Here is a 27,567-nt window from a genome sequence, read left to right on the forward strand (position 1 = left end):
TATATCATGGCTGCGTATGATCTTCTTTGCTTCTGGATCCCAGAGACGATAGCCCATCTCTCCACTTTCACCATAACCCAGAAAGATGCATTTCCTAGACTTAGGATCTAGCTTCTTTCGAAGCTCTTTCGGCACATGTGCATATACCTCACACCCAAATATATGTAAATGAGAGTAAGAGGGCTTCTTGCCACTCCATGCCTCTTCAGGAATACCACCATCCAAACTCTTACTAGGTAATCTATTGATCACATGCACTGCAGTCTTCATTGCCTCAGCCCAAAAACCACCAGAAAGACTTGCATTGGAAAGCATGCATTGCAACCTTTCTTAAATCACACAGTTCATCTTTTCTGCAACTGGATTTTGCTCTGGAGTACGAGGGGATGTGAGCTCCCTCTTAATCCCACCTGTATCACAGAAATGCTGAAAGTCATGAGAGAGATACTCTCCACCATTGTCAGTCCGTAGGCATTTAAGCGTTCTACCTGACTGATTCTCAACCAAGGCCAGCCATTTCTGAAATACCTGAAATACATCACTCTTCTGAGCTATAGCATAAGCCCACACTTTCCTAGTTGCATCATCAATGAATGTCACATAGTATTCAGCCCCGCCTAATGACCGTGTAGGCATGAGACCACATACGTCTGAATGCACCAAATCAAGCTTTTCAAACTCTTTCTTTCCCCTTCTTTTATGGGCTGATTTAGTCTGCTTCCCATATAGACAGTGCTCACAAAATTCAAAATCAAAGAAACTCAAATGCGGTACATAACCCAAACGGCATAAGAGTTTCATTCCATTTTGGCTCATGTGCCTCAACCTGCAATGCCATAAAGAAGTGCTTGGCTGCTCGGTTATTGCAACAACATGATCAAATATCCCTGATACATGTAAGGGATACAAAGTCCCACACTTGGTACCCCTGGCCAAAAGCATAGAGTCCTTCTGAATTTTCCAACTCTAAAAACCAAAAGTAGTGTGAAAACTAGCATCATCTAGCTGACCCACTGAAATAAGACTCTTGGTCAACTTAGGCACATGTCTCACATGTTTCAAAATAAATGCAGACCCATTTGCAAAAGAAAACTTTATGTCACCTGCTCTGACTATGTCACATGCATAGTCATTTCCAAGATGCACACAACCTGCCTTTCCACTGTCATAAGTGGAGAACCATTCCCTATGGGGAGTAACATGGAATGAAGCACCAGAATCCAAAATCCAATCTTGGGAATATGCATCATCTGAAGTGGTAAGCAACTCTGCAGATAAACTAGACATGAAGAGAATGTCATTGTCACTATCATGTGTGACTGCATTGATCTCCTCAATCTTCACTTTTCCTTTGTCCTCCCTTGGACTCTCTTCCTTCTTATTTGCACCCCAATTTGCATTCTTTTTCTTATCCTTTTGCTCCCTTTTCAGCTTGTAGGAATCCTTTTTCATATGGCCCTTCTTGCCACAGTGGTAACACTCAATGTTCTATGCCCTGGATTTGCTACGAGACTTTCCTCTTTCTTGGGACTTCCCCCTGAACTGTGATCTGCCCCTTTGCATATTTAAGGCTGCATCCTGCTTGTTGCCGTCCATAGACTTCCGTCTAATCTCCTCGGCCAACAAGCTACCCACAACATCATCCACCAGGTGCAGAGTTACTGATAGCTGTACGGAAGGTATCCCAAGAGGATGGCAATGAACATAAGAGAAATATTGCCTTAGTCTCCGCATCAAAATTCATCTTCTGAGCCTGAAGCTGGCTGAAAATAATATTAAATTCATTCAAGTGAGAAGCAATGGAGACCCCTTCCTTCATCTGCAGCTCAAACAACCTCTTCATGAGGTGAACTTTATTAGAGGCAGTTTCCTTCTCATAAGTGCCACACAGTTTCTTCCACAAATCTTCCGTAGTCTGCTCATTTACTACTATGAAAATAAACAGACTCTGCAAGATGAAGTCTAATAGTAGACTTTGCTAATGTATCCAACTCATTCCAATCATCCTCAGACATATTTGCAAGCTTAGCTTCAATCCCTGCCAAGGGTTTAATCTGTTTCTTTTGAATAAGCACATCCCTTATCTGTTCTTTCCACAAAGAAAAGTTTGTCCCATCAAACTTTTTAATGTTGAAAAACTCCTTTTCAGACATGGAAGAGGATGCCATGATGCAAATAAAGCAAAATCCCAAATGCTAGTGCCTGTAAGAGAGAATCACACCAAATACCAGGTGCACCCAAATGTGTATGCCACAATAGAGTGCAATATCACCAAAACTCAAAGCTCAAAGCATCAAAAGATGCATCTGACTCATGTGCATATACTATGCATCCATATGAGCAAATCTGGCCCAAAAGAAAATGCCAACTGCAATGGCAATCCAAAATGCTAGTAAGTGCCAAATGGCTCAAGTATAAAGACCGTCCATGGGCATATGCATCAATAATATCTCATCCAAGAGAGCATAGCACTATCAGTACATCACCTGTAATGTGTCAAAGCTGTCCCTCAGCATAAAATAGCATCCATGTGCAAAGCGTCCATAAAAATAGCATCCCACAAGGCAATTTGGGCCTATCAGCGCATCCAATAAGGACCGCAATGCATCCAAATGGCCTATAAATCATCCACTGCAACCCAATGCATACCGCGAATGAGCGCACAACACTGCTCAAACTGTAACCAGAGTGATCTACATAAGATATGCTCAAGAAATCATGGTCCCACGGTAATGACTACTACTGAAAAATAGAACCTGAGATGCCTCAAAACATGGGCACCATTGCATAATCGGACTCAGCAAGAAAATTTGCAAATCTCTCTCTTCTGCCGGAACTCCAAAATCCCAACCGATGAGTGAGAAATGGGAGTCAACACTTATCCACTGCCATGTGGCATAAATCTAAGGTTTCAAAACCTTAGAATGAAAAATGCATAAAAGAGAGATGAAATCGAATACACAGAAATCTATAACTCTGAAAATCCTCCACCGAATCGCGCAAGAATTGACAGATAGGGATTTTTGGGCGTCCGGAACGCAATGGGACAGACGGTTTTGAAAACCGTGGTCTCAATCATTGGGTCCAACACATGGATTGAAAAACGTTTTTGGAAACAGAGCTGTTTGTAAACTCCACCGGAGTGCGAATGATGAGCAACATAGAAGTTTTAGGACCTCCTGAGTCCACCGGAACTGACAGATCTGCAAATGGTTGCTCCAAACTTGAGTTCCAACACCCGAGCAGAAAAACGTAAGAACTGACACAGTGAGTCAAAAATCCAATGAAATGATCCTAGATTCAAGAATGAAGGTGTTTCTAAGCTCCTGAAGTGAAGTGGACACCAAAAGCAAGCAATAGTTGCCTCTACAAGTCAATACGAAGTCTCTGTCATCGAACGGAACAGAGAAAAGCTCAAAAAACGACTTTTTCTTTGAAAACACTTAATAGGCTCTCAAAACCACTTCGCAAAGCCAAAGTGACTTTTCCAAAGGTTCCTCCAAGGTCTCTATACACTCGGATGCAGGTAAAGTCACCCACAAAGCTTCCCACAGAGCTTCTCCTGCTTCCCACAGAGCTGCTGAGCTTCCAGGCATTCACGCACTCTCAGCTAGATCACTCGGGCTCTGATACCAGTTGAGAGTGCTCTCAATGGAAGCAAGAACGGAAGAGGGAGAAAGAAAGAAACAGAGAGCCACATAAGTTTTAGTGGGTGCAGAACCACCCTAATCTTCTTTTTCATTCATTTATATATGTGTTTGAGTATTGTACATAACCGGGGTAAAGGCACAATGACCTTTAACCCCCATAGCAATAAATCTTGGCTTATTTGGAGTTTTGTGAAACTTCCAAGCAGCACAAAGAAAAGGGATACTTAGATTGCAAACAAGCCCTGAAGACTTGTAAAAACTCTGGTGTTGCTTTTGAGAAACTAAGGCACGGGCGTAAGTTTTGGCTAGCGAGTTTAATTCTCTCAAAATACATTCTAAGTAAACATTTTTGCAAATAAAAACAAAATTAATGGAACATTTGTCTATATAAGATATGACAAATTTCCTACGGAATTTTCAAAGAAGAGTTTCACCTTCTTTAGAAAGATGGTTACTTTGCTTTGAGCAATTAACTGAAGAGACTTCTTCTAGTTTCAAACTCACTTTCTTCAAAATCTTCCCTTTCCATTCTGATACAATATTTTGAACTCCTAAACTTTCTTCTATTTGCAAAGAAAACTTTGAGATTCCCTTATCAATAGCTTTTAAAAGGAAAGACTATTTTGAAGAGTACAATCGAAATTTCGTGCCTTTCATGAAAAGGTCTCTTTAGTTACTAGAAAGTAAAATTGAAGTATTAGATGTGGCTACATGTCCTAAATCAGCATCAATGAAGCTTTGGAATCTCTTTCTTTTACAACAACAAGGTTCTCTAAGGATAGAAGATTTTGAATGCTTTGAAAGCCTTTTACCTATCTCTCCATAGTTGAAAGCCTTTTGTCCTAAAGTTTTTGCATACTTCCAACCCACTATTAATTCTTCTCACATAATAAGGGAAAGAATCCATTACTTTAGGAGACTTCAAAATTGAGTGCAAGCCTACCTTATCAAGAGAAGAAGTAAATATAGAAAGCAAGAGTTTCTTATTATAATGGAGTTCTTTGCTTTGAAAGGAAGCTTTTAGTTTTAAGAGGCGATCCAATAGTGCTTTAAGCTGTATATAATGGAGCTTATTTAGATTCAAATCCTCAAAAGAGAAGTTTTCCAAGGTGTATAGAAGTTTGAACATAACTTTGACATTATATTTTTCAAAACCTTTTAATTGAAAAAAGACCCAGAGACATTAGTCTATCTAGGTAAAGAAGTCTTCTTTTATAGTCTCGAGAAGCAAAAACTCTTGGAACTGAGGAAGCTAAAGGAACTGAAAGAGGAGGAGAGGAACTGAGGGAAGCAAATCACGATCAACATGAGAGATTGTAGGAGAGCTAAGAAAATCCCATAGCATAACTTTAGGTTTTCATACAAGGGTATGTATATGACTGTTGATAAGGAGAAATGTTAAAAGGCTTGACATGAGTTCTCCACATCATAGGGTTCTTTTATTCTTATGATGAGTTGATTTTTCCTTCCAAATTTAAACCTCTTGGGAAGAAAGTCATCCAAAACAATTCAGGAGATCAAGCAACCTTGTAAAAATGCTTGGCATTTTTAAAATGGTCCTCTATATGCTTAATATGAAAGCAACGAAAAGATTTTAAACCTGATTTTGCCATTGCCACATATAAGGTTTTTAAAATTTCAATCAAGGAATTCTTCTTATGAACTTTTCTAGCTTCCCTAACATGTTCTTGAAACTGAATAAAAGCCTTCTAATAGGTTTGTCCTACATAAAGCATATTACTACTATGTATGTTATAGACAACATAAATTACTTGTGTGGTATGAATAGGACTAATAGGAACGGAAATCTTAAGATGCTTGTTTCTAAGACGTCTTAGTTTATTAAGAATTCTTATGTTATTATTTATAATGAGTGCTAGCTAATAAAGCCTTAAAGTTAGACCAATTGATGTTACCTTCACCAAAATCATTCATGTTTGACCTAGCTAAAAAGTTAAACCTTTCTCTACATATGTTTCTTCGAACCTTTTTGTTTTGATTTACTTAGCTAGACCCAATTAAATCACCTACCAAAAAGACAAGAATCACTAGCATTTCCAATGTTGTTCGGTGAGGTCAGGTGATCCAACATTGGGGAACTTGTTTGCACTCTCCTTGCCCATCTCAAGGAAGTTTCTCCCTTACTAATAACTATATCCCCTAACTCTAGCACGAGCAAGACTAGTATTTAGGGGGAGGCTTGTTTGCACAGTCGTTACTCATCCGAAGGTAACTCCTTCCTTACTACTACAAGGGTACGTCACAAGAGCCAGATGACGTCAAGGGAGATCGCTTTGTTGGTTTCCAAAAGGCAAATTCATCATAGCATGTATCCCTAAGCCAATATACCCCCCGAATTGGAGATTACAATTAGGGTTAGCCAGGGCCCCAAGGCCACTGTAAGAGCTTTTTCATCGTAGAAAAGCCAAAAAAGAGAGAAAAGTTAAGTTACAAAGATAAAATAAAACTTTAAAAAATAAATAAAATAAGGTGGAGAAGAGAGAACAACACTACCAAAGACAAGAATTGGTAATGGGAATATAGACTTGTGGAGGAGGTTGGTGTAAAGAGTTGAGGAGGGCTTTGGGAGAAAGGAGGGGTTTGGGGAAGCAGGGATAGAGTGCTTTTTGATATTGGAAGGACGGGAGATGCATGCAACATGCACCACAAATAGTTATTAATAGCAACTATGCACTTGGGAATTGAGACATTGTGGAATCTTTTGCATATTGTTCGCATAATAGCATTCATTGGGGACTTGGCTTGGACAATTGCAGCAAGTGCAGACCTTCTCTTGAGGCAAGTCTGCAAGTAGCCGTGGCTGGTCCTAATTGCCCTATTGGCCTTCCACAAATGTTCATAAGCCTTTCTTTCTTTCTTTCATTTTCCAATGTTCACATTAAATATCATTGAGATGCGCTAGACACCTGTAGTCCCCCTACATGGGCTGTATGAGCCCATGGCTGGTCCTAATTGCCCTATCCTGTCTTTTTTTTTTTTCATAGGCTTTTTTGGCCTTCCACAAATGTTAATACACCTTTCTTTCTTTCATTTTCCAGTGTTCAAATTAAATATCATAGAGTTGTGCTAGACACCTGTAGTTCCCCTACATGGGGTGTATGAGCTTGATGTATTTCAGACTTTGGTCTCATTGGACTTTTGATCTTTCCTAGACATTATTAAATCTTTCTTTCTTTTTCCTCCCTCCATTGATGGGGCTTGCAAACTAGGCCTTTAAATATTAGAGGATGCATGCAAATAGTAACCTAGAGCATGATCATTGTATCCTAGAATGGTACTTTGTGGCAGACCTTAACCTCTCATACTGTTTGATCAGCAAGTCATGGTGCTCCTAAGATGACATCGATTGGCCCTAATTGGGTGACAATGAAAGAGCCTTTTGCTTTTACTGCTTTGGCATCATTCTCTCTTCAGTAGCCTCGGTTGTCTTTCGTCATTTCTAGCTTTATTCTTCCTTTCCCATGGATACACAAGCATACATAGACTTTTAATCTATAGAATAATCAAGAAATGTGTTACCATGTTGAATTGGAAGAGGAAAAACATGAAGAAAAGTACGCCAAAATTGTTGTGGAGGAAAAAATCGAATTGAAACATCATGCCAAAGAGTACAATAAGAGTCGAGGATATCAATGCCAACACGAACTCCCATAAAAGCCAAGATAACCAATATGCTGAGTCCAGAAGCCCCATTATCGACATGGCCTGGAGAAGCCCAGAAGCTGAAATGTTAATATCTCTTCAATTATATGAAAAACTCAATATATAACAGTTTGACAGACAGACTTAATTACCTGCCGAAGTTTTAGCTCCCTCTCAGTAACAAGGTTGCTCATTTGAATGACAAATCCAAACATGGTAGCTGCGAGCAGGAAGATAGGCCCTACTGTCCCAACTGTTGAAAATGTTTCAAGGCTGGGGTGAGCATATTCCTTGAATGCAACTGACCATTCAATGGTTGAATCTGTAAAGTATACATGAATTATTGCAAGAAGTTAGAAGGCATAGCTAGAATATACCCCATCTTACAAATAGAGAACTGTTTTTGCGAGCCAAATGGCAAGAAAGAAATGAGAGACAGAGAAAAAAGAAAGAATATATCTGCAAAAGACCAAGAATGGTCCACGAGGCGAAGTACAATAGAGTGCATGAAATGCCAAAAGGGAAACCAATCTGGAGCATGTGAGCATGTGATCACAGACAAGCTAGTTCACTCCGTTGTCTTTCTTAGGGAGCAGCAGTAGTTTTTTCTTTCTTCCATCTGCCCTGCCGTCGACCCCCTACTTGCCAGGGCTCTCGTCCCAGCCATTATAGGCATTCACATTGCTCCTTCCCCCACGACACCTATAGTGTCCGTTGCCCCTCAATGGGCTGTACTGAGGTGCCACAATCTGTAAGGCGATGGCAGTTGTTCTCCCGCCCCAGCTTTTCGCAACACCACCTCCAAGGTGCTCCGATTGGAGTGGTAAACATGCCCTTGCACCATTATCTTGCTTGGCCTTGGACTATATGCTGGGCCACAGCTGCTCGACGAATCGCCTGCTGCCTGTATAGGGGATGGGCAGCAGACGGCCTCCTTCCTGTCTTCCTTTCTCTCCCTCCCTCCATCCTTTCCTTCCTTTCTGCCCTTCGCACCTACTTTCTTTCCCCTCACATCCTTTCCCCTTTTAAAAAATATAAAACTTAATTTAGCCCTCCATCATTTCCCACCTTTGTCTCCATTCCTTTCCCACCTTCCTCTCTTCTGTTCCTTTCTTTCCTCCATTCCCTCCTTTCTTTCTTATCTTGTTTTCCTCCATTCCCTCCGACCTTTCTTTCCTCCATCCCCACCCGCTTTCCCTCTCCCTTCTTCCCCCCCTGTCATTCTCTCCTTTCCCTTTTATCTCTCTCTATTCCTTCATCGCGTGGTAGGAAGGTGACCTACAGGTCTAGTCAAAGGAGCTCAAATGACAACATCCTCAATTCCCTACTCTTATCAAGGTTCGGGATTGGGTTCAAGCAAGGCTCGCTCTAGAAAGTGATCACAGCCAAGAATTGACCATATACAGATGTGAGGTTTTCTTGATTCAGAGGTCCACTCCAAAGACAGCTCAAACACTTCTCTGGTATTCCCCCATATACCTCAGCTCACACTTGGTTTTCTTTTCTTCATACCTTGGTACCACAACTTCAATGCCCATACTCAAGTGGCTAGCTTCAAATGCTTAGGTTGCTCCTCGCTTACCAAGCTGAGATACTGCCAATCTCTTTCGTGACCCATCTCGGAAATGCTTGCTCGTGCAGAGCTGTCTATGTTGGAAAACAAACCCACACTTGCTTGTAGCATAGCATAGCTAATACAACATGTAGATAGATTAATGTCATTGCAATCACCATCTAAGAACACAAGACATCTATTGCCGAAGATATGCCATAGTGCAACACCCAATTATCTCACTTCAAGACCTGTGCAAATACAAGAGATATAGAGAGCAATTCAGATCATAGAAAGAGAATACACAGATATACAGCCAAAACAGATCTCATCTATAAATATACCTTTGTAAGATTATAATATATCCAATCGTACAAATACAGAAATCCATACAAAAGGAGCTCCAAAATTGTACCAACACCTCCAGCAAACATCTGCACGCTCTATTTGCTGAACCCTCTGCTATAGAATCCCTCTTGGATCACCCCGTGCCTCTCCTAGGCTTCAGTAGCTTGCTCTAGGGTGAGCATTGCATGTTGCTCCCTCCTGCACTCACATGTACTCTCCTACAACGTGTACGTATGTATAGGCTCGGAAGCCTTCCAATCTGGCTGAATAGAATGATGATCTGGCTGACTAGATACACGCCCAACCAACCTGCCACAGATTGGGCTGACCTAGTTTGTGTATGTTGATGTTGGAAAGTAGAGGATAGAATCACTCACTCCTCACACTCCTGATCGCAGCTCATACAACACTCAAAGAGAGATAGAGAGAGAGAGACAAAACTCAGATATATTCTTCCACAACAGTGGGCTGACAAAAGCTCAAGAGGTGAGGAACAACCAGCAAAGAGATGCTGATACAAAAGCTGAGTCTACTCCTCTCCTTGCACCCTTGCCCGGGTGCTGGCTGTCAATGCTGGTGATGAGAAGTGTGGGGGGGAGGGGGTTTATATAGATGGGCAGCAAGCCCCTTGAACTGACCGACTTTCCAGTCGGTTCCAGTCTGCTGCACCGACTCCCAGAAGGTCCAAAATGACCAACATCTGGTCAGTTTCTAGGCCAGCCCTTTGGCCTATATAAGGCCCCGTATGTTGGACCTTGTTGGCTGCTACTAGCTGGTACACACGTACTGCAGATGCCCCCGCATGGGCCCGTGGTGCTGGCGCACTGTTCCAGGCAGGGTGCTGCCCTCAGACAGCAAGGTACTCTCAGCGTCCCATCCCCCTATAGTCTCCTGCCTCCCTTGTCCCCTCAAATCGGGGGGTCATAGGTGGGGCAGTGACATTTCTAACACCCCCTCTCAATGACACAACTGTGGGCCCATCCCCATGCGTCGAATGAGGTGTTTCATCTGCTCCCTGGGAAGCACCTTGGTGAAGACATCCGAGATGTTGTCGTCGGTCGGGCAGTGCATGAACTCTATGACACCTTTGTCGATGAGTTCACAAACAAAGTGGTAGTGGAACTTGATGTGCTTCATCCGTGCATGAAACACGGGGTTGTTGGCGATTGCTATGCAACTCTGGTTGTCGCACAAAATCATAGTCGCATCTTCTTGGGCCACATTCATGTCCTCTAAAATCCACCTGGCCACAATGCTTCACATGCCACTGTACAAGCAGCCCTGTACTCTGTCTCTGTAGATGAAAGGGCGACAGTAGGTTGTTTCTACTCAGCCATCATGACACAACTCTTAATGAGAGTAAGAAACAGTATCCAGAAGTCGATCTCCACGTGTCACTATCAGCTGCCCAATCATCAGCTCATTGCCTAGGGGATCTTTGGAACTTGGGCTAACAGCCAAGTGGGGGGACTATACAACCAGCGAATCCCTCGCGGAGTGAAGATGTAGAAAACACCTGCAAGCCAAGCCTTGCAGAAACGAGCACGCCTCTCAATAGTTGCCCTGGAGCCTGGAGTCCCACACTCCTAGGTGGAACATAGAGTGTAAATGATATCCTGCCAGATGGCAACCAAGGTAGCCGAGGGTGGAACCAGGTGCTCTCCCATCACAAGACTGTAGTGAGCCACCCAAATGTTCCAAGCCGTGATGCTGGCTACCACCTCCCAAACAATGTCTTCCCTAGGAGGAGGAGGAGCTAGGGCATCAAGGGGGGCTGCCTTGTGGAGTGCAATCCTCTAAATGCTCTAACCCTGTATCTGGTAGGCTGGGGAGATCTCATCAATCTGAAATGTGTGTCCTCCCTTTGTCAACCAAGCCACCCTTCCCCAGGTGTAGACTCTGCATTCGTGTCATGATCCTGAGGGCTCTCATCCAGATCCTCGCTGTGCTACGACAACTCCATTGGCAATGTGGGATAGTCTCCAGTACACCATCTGAGCAGCCATGGCATTGCCCCTCCACTCGCATCTGCTGCAACCATGGGCCAATGGGAAAGCCTCCGTGGGCTGCTAGCCAGAAGAAGTATGAAATCTTCCTCGGCCGCAAGTTGGACCACAACCATGTCCAAAACCTGGAGCGAGCATCTCGGGGCACTCTCTAGGTCACCCAGTGTCTCTCCCTCAAGGGAGTCCATCTCGACAAGTCCATCTGAAGTCTCCTGCCAATCTATGTGGTGTAGGAAAAGAAAGGCACCTCATCTATCGTCTCAGCTAGGCCACCCCTAGAGGGCCAAAACCACCATCTAGAGGCGTCTTGCTCTGAGATACTGGGAGGATCAATGTGCCACTCCTTCCCCAACCGTCCTACCACTCTGATCATCTGCCTGTGTATCCCATCAAGACTCCCATCCATCTCAGGGTCACTCCCAGTGAGGGGCTGAAGTAGGTCTCTAGGTCCTACACGGCAGAAGCCGAGGTGCGTGTTGCCGTGCTGCATCAAAATCCTCAAGGGAACACTAGTACAGCAAAACTGCCCCAACCATTTGCTGTCTCTCCAAATGTGAAGTCCTTCCCACCAGGACTCAGGAATGGCTAAGTCAATCTTGCCCATCCGCTGCCCTACCCCTCTCAGATGCGCTAGGGCATCGAGCCTCGCCTTTGCCTCCATAGGTAGTCTGCTTCAGCGACCAAAAGACCTTGCTAGACCACTGTCCCACTGTGCCCAACCAATGTGAGTCCGCTGCCCAAGCATACGTCCCTCCTGATCTCTAACCTTTGGGTGCCACATAAGGGGCTGACACTTGAACTCCTCTCTGCATCTAGATGGAGCACGGATGAGACCCCCTGCGAGTCTCTACCAAATCCTGTGAAGACTCCTCATCAAGGGGGAGCCCTTCCCTATAAGGGGGGCCTCTGAGAAGATCCATCTATGTGAAGGCTGCCACTATCCCCGAATGCGTGGGGTGTTCCTCAGAAGCCCTCTCTGTAAGAGGAGCTTCCAACAAGGCTTGGCACCTGGAATGAGGCCACGAACCACCAACTTGCCCAGAAGGGCCCTGCTCTGCATCTCCTGATCAATGATACCCAAGCCTCCCAAGGCATGATCACCGTCTGCCAAGCTACTCGGGCTCTAGTGTTCCTCGTGCCATCTGAACCTGCCCAGAGGAAGTTCCGTACCAACCGTCGGAGCTGCCCAATGCATCCTCTGTGAAAGCACCAACAGGAGGCAATATACCAGGTAGTGGCAAGAATGACCTGGTTTGCCACTAAGGCGCGACCTGAGAGGGAGAGTTTGGCCGAGCTCCAATAGAGAAGCTTGCGCCAAACACTCTCAAGGACTGGGGTAATCTATTGCTCTGTTGTGATGTCAATACCCACCTGGCATCCGAGGTATCTCGCTTTCTGGCCCCACGGTATCCATCTGAAACCCCAAGGCCTCACAATAGATAGCCAAGGCGCCTTTGACTCTCTCTAGACTCGCCGTGGTGCCCTCAACATACAAGGCCGTGTCATCTGCAAACTCCAAGTCAAGGAGCTCCTCCTCCTACCTGATTGGGAGCCTCAACCCTGTGAGACCTGCCACCTGTGATCTCAAATAATAGCCCAGAGCCTCCACTACAAACAAGAAGAGGAAGGGAGCTAGTGGGCAGCCCTGGCGAATTGAGCGAGAGAGAGGAAAGGCCTCGCCTGTGTGTCCCCCGATAATCATCTGACTAGAGCTCCCTGCATATAGCGTTGAAACTCCTCTGACCCATCTGTCTGAGAAGCCAATCTCTTCATAGTGCCCTCCAGGAAAGACCACTCCACCATGTCGTACGCCTTCTCAAAGTCCAAGAGAAGGATGGCCAGTGGCCGTGACTCCTCCCTGGACCAATCCACTATCTCCAGAACGTGAAGATGTTGTCCAAGATGCTACGCTCCTGGACAAACCCAATCTCTGTGTCATGGATGATGTCGGTAAGATGAGGCCGTAACTGCAAACTCAAGACCTTGGCGAGGATCTTGTATGCAGTATCAAGTGGAGTGATCGGCCTCCACTATTGGATATCTGACCTATCTCCCCCTTTTGGGATCAAACAAATCCACCCCCTGCACAAGGCTGAGGGAGAAGGCCTGTGTCGAAAATCTCCTCGCAAGCGAAACGAAAAGGAATGGAGATAATCTCCCAGAATTTTCGGAAGAAGACCGGAGTCACAAGCCATCCTCCCCCGGGCACTTCTGGGTCGGGAGAGCCTTGAGGGCTTCCCAGAGCCCCTCATCTGTGAAAGGCTCCTCAAGTCTGTTGCATAAGTCCTGCGAGACTACTGTCGAAACATGATCCCAAACTAGCTCTGAGTTCAACACATTTTGTCACAAGCATGGGATCAAGCGAAAACTCACCACAGCACATACATCTCAGCAGAACGGGGTAGCTGAGAGGAAGCACAAAACCACCACGAAGACACGGCTTGCTATATTACCAGGGAGGAACCTTTCTAAAGCCTATTGAAGTGAAGCTGTAAATACAGTAGTACACATCCTCAATAGGACCAAGACGAAGGCCGTCAAGGACAACATCCATATGAAGCATTTTATGGTAAGAAGCCCTCTATCACTCATCTTCGCATTTTTGGTTCTAACGCATGGGTGCATATGCACAAGAAAGACACGACCAAGCTTGATTCCCTGAGCAGACAATGTATCTTTGTTGGGTATAGTGAAGAATCCAAGGCCTATCGACTCTTCGACCTAGTAAAGAAGCAGATCCTTATCAGTCGGGATGTCATCTTCGAGGAAAAGGAACCTGAACCCCAGGAGGAGCCTCATATTGAGGAGGAGGAGGAGATTGTTCAACCGCCGAACCCACCCCGCCCCAGGTTGACCATCCAAGAGGTGGCGAAATCAGAAGTTGATGTTCCACAAGGTACTGAGGAAGAGCAGGATGTTCCAGAAGCAGTTCCAGTTCCTCCTCCCACTGAGAAGCAGAAGAGGTTGCCCCAATGGTACCTAAGAACATTGGAAGACTCTCGGGTCACCGACATACCTGAGAGTAGTAGTTCCGGATTGCATTGGTCCCAACGTCTTCAGAAGACCCCATCCGTGAATTTTGCGTTGGTGGCTCAGCGTGAAGAGCCAAGGACCTTCGAGGAGGCGAAGGACAATCCAAAATGGCAGGCTACCATGCAGGCAGAGATGGATGCTATCATGAAGAACAATACCTGGGACTTAGTGGCCAGGTCCCCGTGACGGAAAGTCATCGGCACTAAGTGGGTATATAAACTTAAATACAAATCCGACGACAGCTTGGATAAGTACAAAACAAGGTTAGTGGTCAAAGGTTTTGCTCAAGCTGAAGGCATGGATTTTGATGAGACTTTTGCTCCCACAACTCGCATGGTTACTATCCGGACAGTGATTGCCCCTGCTGCCCAATTCCAGTGGCCTATTTTTCAAATGGACGTGAAGTCTACATTCCTTAATGGAACCTTGGAGGAGGAGGTATACGTAGAGCAGCCACCGGGCTTTCAAGATCTAGGGTCCCCATTAAAGGTCTGCATGTTGAAGAAGGCATTATACGGGCTGAAACAGGCCCCCAGAGCTTGGTACCAAAGGATCGATGGTATTCTTTCAGAAGATAGGGCTAAGTCGGAGCCCTTCTGAGGCAAACCTCTACTTGTTCATTGAGAAGGGGTTGCGATTGGTACTCATCCTCTATGTTGATGATCTTATCTTGACAGGTGACCATGTCAAGAAGATTTCTCAGGTCAAGGAGCTACTCATGTTTGAGTTTGAGATGACTGACCTTGGGTTATTACACTACTTCCTTGGGATAGAAGTAAAGCAGGCCAAAGACAGGATCTTCATTTCACAGGAGAAATATTGCAGAGAACTTCTGAAGAGATTCTAGATGGAGGATTGCAGGACAGCAGTAACTCCCATGGAGGTCGGGCTCAAGCTAAGTGTTCACGACACATCCTAGCCGGTCGATACTCCTTTGTACCGACGATTGGTAGGAAGTTTGCTTTACCTTACCAATACTTGACCTGATATTTGTTATGGAGTTGGGCTATTATGCTAGTTCTCTGCTTCTCCCAGGAAGAGTCATTGGGATGCAGGTTTACAAGTACTGAGGTATCTAAACGGTACTTGCACCTATGGGATCACCTATACCAAAGGCATCGAACTAGGCGGGTTCTGTGACAGTGATTGGGCGGGTGATGCTAACACCAAAAGATCAACAACAGGGTATTGCTTCTTACTTGCATCTGGTGCCATCTCTTGGCTGAGTAAGAAGCAACCCACAGTGGCCCTTTCATCTACAGAGGCAAAGTATAGAGCCGCGTGTACAGCAGCTTGTGAGACACTGTGGTTGAGGTGGATTCTGGAGGACATGGACATGTGTCAGGAGAATGCAACAGTGCTGATGTGCGACAATCAAAGTTGCATAGCCATTGCCAAGAATCCAGTGTACCATGCGCGGACCACGCACATTAAAGTTCATTACCGATTTGTTCGAGAGCTCATCATCGACAACGTGATCGAGCTCATGTACTGCCCGACTGCCAACAACTTGTCCGACCTCTTCACGATGGCACTCCCTCGAGAACAGATGGAACACCTCATCAGACATATGGGGATTGGCCCACCGTTGTGACATTGAGGGGGGGTGTTAGATTCTTACTGTGCCCACCTGTGAGCCCCCGATTTGAGGGGACAAGGAGCAGTGAGAGGTAGGAGGGCTGGGAGAGAGACTCAGGCCAGAAACAGAGGGAGGAGAGCATGGCAGAAATAGGCGACCAGCACATGGGCTGGTCGCTGGCTGCAACAGCAGGTATATAGGGGCTTTAGGCCTCACGTGGAGGCTCCTGCAGCAGTGCAGATTGGCTGCACAGGGCACCCTTATATAGGGGCCTGTGGCAGGCCAAGTCGGCCCAACCAGGGCCACCGACCAGGGCCAACCCTAGGCGGTTTAATGGGGCCCATGTGGTCGGCCACCAGACAGGGTACTGACCCTGCTGGTCGGTCATCTGAAGGGTCCTGGGCAGTGCCTATAAAAGGCCCACTTCTCCATTCACTCCAGCATCCAGTGCGAAACTGAAAGCCCCTCTCCAAGGCTGTGTTCTGCACTCAGATCTGGAGCAGTTTCTGAGAGAGAGTTCATCATTGTTTTCCAGCACCCTGCTGAGTTTTGTATTGCTCCCTTGGAGCCATTTTCTGCCCACCATCCGGTGGATGAATATACTCTCTCTCTCTCTCCGTCTATATTTCTGAGTGTGTGTTTGTTGCATCTGTGATCATCTATCTGAGTTGAGTGTGTGAGAGTTGGAGAGATCTCGGGTGGAGGATTGAGTGATTCATTCCCTCCTATTTTCTAACAGATTTTATATGTGGATGACATGCTGATCACGGGCCCTGATACTCAGCATATTGCAGCTTTCAAGGCTGATTTGCAGCAAGCTTTTGAAATGTCAGACATGGGACAGCTGCACTATTATTTGGGCATTCAGTTTGCTCATGTTGAGGGGGGTATCATGATGTCACAGTTCAAGTATATTGGACAGCTCCTTGATCGTTTTCAGTTTGAGGATTGCAAGCCAATCTCTACTCCAGTGGACCCTGGCTTCAAATTTTCAGCTCATGATGGGAGCCCACCATGTGATATCACTCTTTACCCACAAGGTGTTGGATGTCTCATCTACTTATGCCGCACCAGACCTGACTTACAGTATGCAATATCCTAGCTTAGCAGGTTCATGCACATGCCCAATTCACAGCATTGGTAGGCAGTGAAGAGAGTCTTCAGATACTTATGCCACACCAGACCTGACTTATAGTATGCAGTATCTCAGCTCAGCAGGTTCATGTACATGCCCAGTTCACAGCATTGGCAGGCAGTGGAGAATCTTCAGATATCTCAGAGGCACTCAGGATTTAGCCCTCTTCTATGGTGATCAGGGTTCACTTACCATGCATGCTTACACGGATAGTGACTGGGCAGGTTGTTTCAACACCAAAGTGTCACATACCGGCAACTGTTTTTTGCTTAGCCCTCTTCTAAGGTGATCAGGGTTCACTTACCATGCATGCTTACACGGATAGTGACTGGGCAGGTTGTTCCAACACCAAAGTGTCACATACCGGCAACTGTTTTTTGCTTGGCAATTCATGAATCTCTTGGCTCAGCAAGAAGCAACCAACAGTTGCCACATCCAGCTGTGAGGCTGAGGACAGGACAGCCTTCACCGCTACAGTAGAGTGTGTCTGGCTTCGACAGTTACTTATAAATCTTGGTATTCGCCAGACATCCTCCACTATGGTCTACACTGACAGCCAGAGTGCTTTGGCCATTGCACGTAATCCAGTGTTTAATATGCGTACCAAGCACATTGAAGTTCACTATCATTATGTTCGAGAGTGGTTGTCAGTAGGAGACATAGAGTTGTCCTACCTTCCCACAGAGGACAACATAGCATATATGTTTACAAGGCACTTCCTCGTCCCAAGTTCGAAGTCTTTCGACACGCTTTACACTTGGTTCCCTTTGTTACATGATCTGGCATACCTTGTACATTCATAGGTGGCTATATCCTTTTGGATGAACATGTGTCACCATGACCAGAAAATACCACGTATTTTGAGACGTTTCCAGAATACTTCAGCCCATACCATGTAGCGGGTTTGTAGGCCATCTTCTCCCGGTCGTATGAATGCCCTTTGGGCCCTGGTATGTGCCATGTAGCTCTAGTTATTGGCACTTAGGTTACCTAGTATTTTTAGTGTCCTATGACACCTAGTACTAGTGGTACCACTAGGACACTAGGTCCTAGGGTTCTCTTTTATAGTACTTTGTACTTTCATTTTCATTATACTAGTTGATGTGACGGCTTCCACTTCTTGCTCCACTCTTGTGCATCCTTTTGCTTCCGTGAGCCTACATAAGTCCGTCATCTCGAACTCCTCCATGAGAAGTCTCTTCACCTGAGCAATCTTCTTCGTATGATCCCGTGGAATGATCCCTTTTGGTACCATGTTGGAAAGTAGAGGATAGAATCACTCACTCCTCACACTCCCGATCGCAGCTCATACAACACTCAAAGAGAGATAGAGAGATAGAGACAAAACTCAGATATATTCTTCCACAACAGTGGGCTGACAAAAGCTCAAGAGGTGAGCAACGACCAGCAAAGAGATGCTGATACAAAAGCTGAGTCTACTCCTCTCCCTGATACAAAATGGCCGACTTCCGGTCGGTTTCTAGGCCAGCCCTTTGGCCTATATAAGGCCCCATATGTTGGGCCTTTTTGGCCGCTGCTGGCTGGTACACATATGCTGCAGATGCCCCCGCATGGGCCTGTGGTGCTGGTGCACTGTTCCACGTAGGGTGCTGCCCTCAGACAGCAAGGTACTCTCAGCCCCCCATCCCCCTGTAGTCTCCTGCCCCCTTGTCCCCTCAAATCGGGGGCTCACAGGTGGGGCAATGACATTTCTAACAGTTGACTGCAATTGCTCACCCACCCTGCCACGTGGCATTCTGCCACTGGTCCCCAACCCTGTCTGCAACACTGCTGCCACACTCTGCCCACCTGCCAACCTGCAACCAAGCTGTTCTAGTCTGCTGCCGACCTGTCAGGTGGATCCCAGGAGTACGGACTTGCTATGTAGGCACCTCTTTGCTGGGTAGTAACAGCTCTTCTACCCTCTGAATGGGCCCCTGGCTGGGCATCTTTCAGCCCCGCAGCCCCAAAAGATAGGAATATTCACAGCCCTAATGAAGTGCTGACCAGCTCTGGTCAGTTTGATGGCCTGTGTGGCCAGGAAGACTTTTGATTGCTGCTCACATGGCAGCCCATGTGGCAGTCTCTCCCACTTCCCTTACATGTGCCCTCGTGGCATAATCTACGTCTTGTATTTGTCAGGCCCCGTTGCACTCCTCATGTGGGGGCTCACAGGTGGGGCATTGACCCTGGACTTCTAACACCCCCTCTCAATGACACACATGGTCAGATACCTACTCTGTTAAAGACCCGCTCTATCAGCTCCCATGTAGAAGCATTCAGGAACAAGTAGAGGATCTCGTCCACCAACCTGCACCTCCAGTATCTCTCGGCTGCTACGGGATCTAGTCTGGAGCATTTGTATAGTCATTGGTCCAAGTCACAAACCTCCAGAGTCTTCAAGATACCCAGGCACTAACATGAAGATATGTGGATCTTTTACTATGAAAAGGTGTGAGGTGTTTGGGGTTTTACATCCTGTTCGAAGTAGGATACGGGAAAATAGTTTCACGTAGTTTGTTCTAAATTTCATCATAGAAGATGTTTAGATCAATAAGGCAGTTAATACAGGAGTGCAAAATAAGCCCTCCACAAAAGTATTTAAGAGGTTTTCCCAGCTTCCTATAGTTTCACTAAGGTCTGCGTTCATGTCTTCTCTAATCCAAAAACCATGTAACAAAGTTCTTATTTTGATGTGCATGAGTTTGCGAATGAAATGCCAGCACTGTTCAAGTTGATGGCTAAGGTAAGATTGCTGCCATATTTGTCAACCTCAGCTAAGCCCGCTTGGTTATTTTCTGTCGGTTGGTTAAGCAGAAAAAACATACCTCCGGTTACAAAACGAGTGATTTCCCTTTCTGCAGCTAGTTGAAGAGGGATTTGAAACGTGAAGGTGGGGTCCTCATATATTCCACGTTCTTGTTTTGCAGTTGAATTCGTCTGAATTCCATATGTGATCACAGAAGAAGAACTCTCTTTAAAATGTAGAGCTCCGGTTGTGCGCATAGGATTTGCAATCAGCCATTGGTTCACTTCAGCTATTGTTGGAAACCCCATAACCTGTGAGCGCAGTCATGTGGATGCTATCAAGAAGTGGGAGAATGCCAATCACCATTGAAGCGTGAAGTACCATCATCAGCCACCGCAGGGCGCCAAAGAAAAAAGAAAAAGTTTGGCCGCTCGTAGGATCGGGCACACGATGCCTGGAATCCAGCCGCTCATTGGGAATATTGCTTAATTGGATCGGGAGGCGAATCAGAAGCCATACCTTAGATGGGGGTATAGGGCGATTGGGGTTATTCTTCATGATGTTGTCGACAATGGTTGAAGCTTTTGCAATAGAATTGCCACTCCAGATGAAATCATAGCAAGGACTCTTGATATAATATCCAGTCTCGCAGGCGGGTATGGGTGTTACAAAGGTGGGTTCTGGATCAAAAAGATTCTTGAAGGACGTCGTGGTTTTTCGCCTTGCAGTGACGGACTGATCAACGCAAAAGATCAAGAAGATGAAGAAGAGGGAGGAGAAAAGTTGCAATGCAGTGGCACGTTTACTGCGTAGGGAGAGGAGAACGTTCTTTCTTAGCAATGCAGAGAGTTGCTGGAGGAAAAGAGAGAATCCAGAGAGTTTGCTGGAGGGATCAGGGGGAAGGAGGCCTTGAGGGGACCGGATCTCTGGGGACGCCATGCTGGGTGATTGTTTAAATGGGGTGCCAATGCAAAGCTCAACGAGCTCCACCACAAGGCACTCCCGATTCTATCACCTTTATTTCCGTGAGGAACGTGGCGTGTTGTCGTTGCACAATTTAGAAGCTCTCGAATTCGCTCTTACCGTGTAAGCTGTTCCTCGCTCTCTTTCTGTCTCTGTCCGTCCTGTGAGCTAGAGCGCAACAATACGGAAGTATGGTTAGATGGAGAGCAGCCAAGTGTCAGCGAAGCTTCGTTTCCGAAAATGGAGGACGTAAATCTAGATTGAGAATGCATGGTGGCGATTCTGCTTTTGACCCGCTGCTTGCGCAGCACTCCACAGTACTGCCGATTGCCCAACCTTTGACTAAGGTTCACGATGGCATTTTTTAGAAAAGGGCAAATGAGAGAGGGGCCAGGGCCATCACATCACATCACATCACATCAATGCAAATAGCACCCTTGAGGTCTAAGAATACCATGGCCTCTATTTCCCGGAAACACCTAATTCCCTTCTTTTCAGCTTTCCCCCCCCCCTCTCTCTCTCTCTCTCTCTCTCTCTCTCTCTCTCAAATCAACCTTGTAGCTTCGATGTCACATCATCTTTAACAGTGGTAGGTTCTGTAGCAGCAGGCATTCTTGGGGAGTAGGTGCCTTAAAAGTATGAGTAGATGGAGGAGAAGCCTCCAAGTTAGGAGAAGCAGTATTACAGACAGCAGTCTTAGATGAAGGAATCTCTCTAGTAAGAATAGGAAGCTGAGGATCAACAGAGTATTTGACAACAAGACTCTGTGTGGGCCATCCTAGCATCTAACTACATGGGTCTCCAATTCCACAATCAGCTGGGTGTGAGTCATTGTAAGCTGATATGGCCTTATCAAGCTTTCTTTGTTCTCATTCCACCATTCCAAAAACATAGCGTCACCAAATAAAACCACATTATTGAATTGAAAATTTTCCCTAGCTAGCCATACCACACAGCTTGAGCTACCAAAATAATTTATTTCCAATTCAAAGGTTCTCCAATAGCAAGTGCATTGTTTTCTAAACTTTTCATGCGTGAGGGCTCGCAACGAACAAGTGGAATACAAAGTCTTTAGCACCTGGACATCTCATGCAATGCCATCACCTTTTCCTATCTTCAAGCTTCTGATAGGACCACACAGCCATGTGTAAAATTAGCCATAGCAGAATGATCATTTTTTTAAAGATGTCCTTTGCCCAAATGTTCAAAACTTGCCTCTCCCTTTGTCCACATTGTCTAGGAGATTCCACCTCTTGTCTAGAACCTTGAATAAATATTCAATAGTAGAGTGGGATAGGGGTCAGGTAGAAAACAAAATTGCCTACCTAGTTGAATTCCGTCCTATAAATCAACTGGGTGCCCACCTTCCATTGAGTTTCCCCTTGCCAAAGTGCTAGTCTGTTCATAATCAGCTCTTGTTGTCTATTTTCCAGGGCAAATTTTCATCTAATTTTTTGCCAAGTCTTTTATCTCATGCTTGCCTTGTCCCACAGCTGTCCCCAACATTGGAGACTTTTTTTTATAGAGATGGTTGGCTCTGATAAAGTCTTCATCATTTAAGTAATTACCTTTAAAAATTACCGAATCCGAAATGGAGTCCAAGGCCATGACAGCCCCCTTACCAGAGAAAACAATATTACTTTTTATTTCTTCAAAAGATCTACAAGGAGATTACCACAAAGGGCTTCCCTTAGAGCTACAAGGCTCTCGACAGCATAAGGCAGAGAGTCAAGGATACCTCTTCCATTTAGGGGCTCTAATCAGTTTGATATGTATGGTGCTTTTGAGGAGTAGTTAAGCCCAATCCTGTAAAGGATTCAGAATAGCCTTAATGATCCATGAGGCAAAGAGTTTCCTAGCAGCTTGGCCTATGTCTATGACACCAAGCCCACCCTCCCCTTTAGGCTTGATGCTTACCTTGGATATACTTGAAGCTCCTCCCCACAAGATGGACCTGCAAAGTTTGATGAACTTCTCAAGCCCGGTCTTTGAAGGGGACAGCATGATAGATTAAAGATAGCAATAGGATATAAGTAATGGTTTAAAACCAACCTTCTGCCATCCAAATTTATTTGGAAACCACACCACTTGTTTAGCTTCATTTTTAGAGTACCTCCCACCTCTCTTTCGTGGTGATATTGAAGCCCATTGTAATTCCAAGAAACCTGAAGATTGATCCATTGATGATTCCAAGGCATCCAAGGTCCCTTAGGACACCCTGATCTGAACACTTAAGGTTTCATATTCTATCTTTGTAGGGTTGATTATGGAACCTGAGGCCTTGCAAAATACATCCAAGCACTTAAGTATCCTTTGGATATCTTGTCTATTATTCCTGGGGGTGAGATTACTATCGCCTGCAAACTATTGGCATACCAATGGTTTGCCAGAAGGAAGCTTTATTCCTTTGATTGCACCTACCTTTACCTGGATTTAAATCAACCATCCCAATGATTTTACAACCATTGCAAATAGTAGAGGAGCCGAGGGGCAGCCCTATCTTATAAATCTTTCCATGCAAAGGGCAAACTCATCTCTCCGCCATTAACAAAGATTTTGGCAGAAGCATTAGAGAATAGCAACCTCAGCCTGAGAAAGGCTACATAGGTATGCCCAAGGTGAGGGGTTTCTCTAAAAAAACATTGTCAAAATTTTGCACAGTGTGTTTCCTAGCCTCTTGGCATTATAAACCTCTCTTTCTCTTCCACCCTCTATCTTATAAAGGTCTTTGACATCATCCCATCTAATTGGCCTTTGTAGAATTCATTCACACAAGGATATTTATAGAACATACTTAAGTTTTTAATGAGCTCATGAAGTTGTGCACATTGCTTAACTCATTCATGAATCCTATTTCTCCTCACTACAAATTGATTCTCTTGATCTTAGATTGCGGCTTTTCTTTTGTTTCTACTTTCCATGCTTATCTGCCTCTCTACACTCCACATCATGCCATGCTTCTCTACTTCTTTACATACCAACCATGGTATGACATGCTCATGCAATTCCTTTACCCTCTTTGAGAAATATTTTTATTTGAATATTTCCAACTATTCATTATTATTTTCTTTAACCTTGCCTTATATGACAATACTTGTGTAACATGGGATGTTTTGTTTTAACTTTTTTGGTGGCTCCTTTTCTTGTTGTGCACTTTATTAATAAAGAGATTAGTTCATGATATGATTTTAAAAGGTTTTTTATAAAGACAGCTATTTTTACCTTGCAAGCTGCTGTCAGCTAATTATCAAACAAGTAATTTAAGTGCACTAGAACAAAGTTGAAGCCCTATATTTCTAAATCGAGTAGCATAGTTCTATATTGGTAGGCTGCTAAAGGGGTATACAAAGGGTGTGTAAGTACCTAACCTTGTCACCTAACATTTATTATCTTTCAACCTTTTCACACAAATGTCTGTCGCCTCCATCCAACTTAGATTTTTGCCTTCCATTACCATGTCTCATATCTTATCTAATAAAAAAATATTGCTACAATGATTGTGCCTTATCTAGAATACTCATTACCAATATTTATGCAAAAGTTGGCATGCATTAGATACATTTCTAAACTTTTCTTATATATGACAAGATATAGCTACTCATCCTATGCTGAAATACATGGATCATTTAGTAGCTACAAGTGCATTGCATGGTTTGGAGATAAATGGCACCAAGCCATTGATAGCACAGGCATATGATGATGACTCTCCTTTTTCTTTCCCAAGAACACACAAAGAGGCCTCTCATGCCTTATGCGTGCTTTATCGTAATATGGTAAGGCTACTGGTCTAAAAGCAAATTTTTAAAAATTTAAGCTTCATCTCCATGAGAAAGCTTGGAATTTTATTTTATGGCCATGGGACATAGTTTTACCCACGCAACTTGTATGTCACCTTGGGTGGATACCCTTTTGGGGGGGGGGGGGGGGGGTCAATTCATATAAGCAAATGGATTGGGTGCTTGACATGGTTAAGAAAAAACTAGAATACTGGAAGTTGGCCACCTAGCCACTACATGTTTACTATCGCTTAGTTCAATCAATTCTGGTTGCCTATGTCCAATTTTACTTGCCTTTGATGATGCCAAGTAAGACATCTCCTATTTTATGTCTCATTTTATGGAGCTTTTATGACAGTCTCGCTATCGCTCTCTGAAAATCCCTTCAACTATTTTTAGTGGATCACGTTTGCTCATCTAAAATGCATGGGGGTCTAAATATCCTTAATATTCACATGCATAGTCTAGCTTACAAGGGGAAAACAATGTCTTAGTTCATGCAGGTGATTAGCCATGGATGTATATGATGCGACATTTGGTTTTGCACTTGTCTTCTACTACCTTTAGTCACTAGTAGCCCACCCAATGGGACTATATTTTGGGTCACATTGATGGAAAATTCAAAGGATTCCCTTTTGTCACTCACATTGGAAGCACATACTTACCACCTTAAATGGAATGGCTGGGATACTTGAGTGGGATCCAAAGATAGTGAAACATGGATTGCCTGAGTGGCATCCAGACATAGTGAAACATGGAAGAAGACTATGTGTATGTGTGTGGTGGATGAGAGTGCACACACACACACACACACACACACACACACACATACACCCATTTTTTTATAAAAAGTAAAAACTTAGTGCTTTATATTACAAGATAGCAATCCCATTAAAAAACTAGTAAGCTAAAAGATTACATCAAGAGCAAAACTCCATAGGATAAATATACATCATGATCTATGCAGTGAGTTTGCAGACAATCAAAAAACGATTGCTACAAAGAACGACGGAGAAAAAAAAAGTTGAAAAAGCTGGATCACCAAAGACTTTATGGTTTCTATATTTCTAGAGAGTCTAGAGTGCCCAATAGTGAACCTAGGTAAAGAACAAATCAAAATGCAACCATTGAGGATAGATCCCAAACAGCCAGAAAAGCTTGCCAAAAGAAGCCTAAGGAAATATTAGTCTTAGACTCTACCAAAGGATGCTCAAGATATGAGATACAGAAGATAACCTCAGAGCTAACACCTATGGCAAATAGCTAGAGCAATACGTCTACATGATTAAAGTTGTCCAAATGGAACAACCCCCAATAGAACACGCCATAGAAAAACCTATTGTCATAGAGATACCTTGGAGTGCCAAATCTATTTCAATCTTTTTGTCCATCATTTGGAGGATGCAAACACAAATTTTGATTAGCCCTATTTGATGCCCAGGGTGGAGACGGCAAAACTTTATATAAAGAGGAGACTGTTATATGAGATAGCTTCAAAGGACAAATGGACGAGTGTACTGGAAGAAGAGTCCAATTCTAAAGCCTGTCTTGAAGCTCTAAGGGCAGCAGTGGCTGAAATGGTTGAAGCATCCGAGTAATGACATGCCTTACAGGACGATAGAGCATTCCCAAACCATATTTTCCAGTAGCCAAAGGAAAGGACAAAAGAGTGCCATCGTCATGAATGACATCTGCCATAGAGGAATCCCTTTTGAATTAAGAAAATACGAGTGTCTGAACTCATGTAAAGCCAATGGCTGAGAAAAAACCCTTGACCAGTGGAGGCTCTCAGCTCTCAAAGAGTTACCCTTCAAGGAATCCTAGCCATGCCAAGCCAGATGTGAGAGAATATGTTTCCAATCCAAAAACAATTAACAATAGGGCAACCTTGACCTTGCCTTCAATACTACCCAATAGAAAATCCCGCTGATTGGGTTGCAAATAGCCAAAAGTAGGAGTAGTAAGTTGAAGAAGCAAGTAGCACATAATTGTAGCCCAAGGATGATCACCATGTAGAAACACACACACACACACACACACACACACACACACACACACAAATTTTGATTAGTAAATGTATCTCACACACACAGACATGTATTTCTTTACACACACACACACACACACACACACATGTATACTACCCCAACTATGAATTATTCTTTTATGTCCCCCTTGTGAAATCTCCCCTTTACACTCTCTTTTAAACCACCCCATACACTAAGCCCACTAATCGACACATATCCCCTCTAATCCCTTCTCAACCCATGCATTCATTCGCTACTTCTCCTTACTCCACGTGTGACTTAAACTTCATTTGTCACTTAAACTTTTTTTAATTATCTAAGAATCCGTATGGTTGTCTATATTCCTAGATAAAGCGATAACAAGCCGGGGAAAACATGCATTACTTGTCTATCCAAATGTAACTATGATGTTCTAACACTTACTTTGTTTGGATGATAGCAGGTAAGTGGACCCCGACCTGGGAACCTGGACTGCCTCAGGATTTGACATCTTTTTTCAATATTATGTTTGTCAAACTCAATATTATTAAAAATTCTTAATTTTGGTCAATTTTTTTGCAAACTCTAGTTGTTGCATTTTTCAACTTAGATGTATCAAACATTTTTTCCTTATATGTTTTTTTACTTTTTATCCACCCCTCGAAGATAGATCCTAGCCTGCAAAGAAGCTTGAGTAAATCTGATTCTTAGTCTTTACCGAAGGATGCCCAAGAAGCTCTGTGTCAAAACATACGAGACAGATTCCCTCATAGCTAAACACCGACGATAGAATACCTCCTCTAATCCCTTCTCAACTCATGCATTCATTTGCTCCTTACTCCATGTGTGACTTAAACTTTGTTTAAATTATCTAAGAATCCATATGGTTGTCTATATTCCTAGATAAAGTGATAACAAACTGGGGAAAACATGCATTACCTATCTATCCAAATGTAACTATGACGTTCTAACACCTACTTTGTTTGGATGGTGGCAGGTACGTGGACACAGACCTTGAAACTTGGACTGCCTTAGGATTTGACATCTTTTTTCAATATTATGTTTGTCAAACTCAATATTATTAAAAATTCTTAAATTTGGTCAATT

General features: G+C 44.1%; 1 protein-coding gene across 1 annotated transcript in view; it reads right to left on the reverse strand.

Moving 5' to 3' along the window:
• Positions 1-20,991, reverse strand: part of LOC147905221 (ABC transporter A family member 2-like) — a 118,028-nt gene extending 97,037 nt beyond the window's left edge. Inside the window, exons 1-4 of the mRNA XM_087378756.1 lie at positions 20,235-20,991; positions 19,795-20,026; positions 7,466-7,635; positions 7,191-7,376 (exon numbers count right to left, since the gene is read on the reverse strand). Of these exons, the coding sequence (XP_087234882.1) occupies positions 7,191-7,376; positions 7,466-7,635; positions 19,795-20,026; positions 20,235-20,654 (1,008 nt within the window). The 5' untranslated portion in view covers positions 20,655-20,991. The remainder of the gene's footprint in view (positions 1-7,190; positions 7,377-7,465; positions 7,636-19,794; positions 20,027-20,234) is intronic.
• Between the last annotated feature and the right edge of the window lie 6,576 nt (positions 20,992-27,567).

Source organism: Dipteris shenzhenensis, chromosome 1, assembly GCF_047967505.1.
Source record: "Dipteris shenzhenensis isolate YYH24624 ecotype China chromosome 1, Dip_SZ_1.0, whole genome shotgun sequence".
NCBI classification, from domain to species: Eukaryota; Viridiplantae; Streptophyta; class Polypodiopsida; order Gleicheniales; family Dipteridaceae; genus Dipteris; species Dipteris shenzhenensis.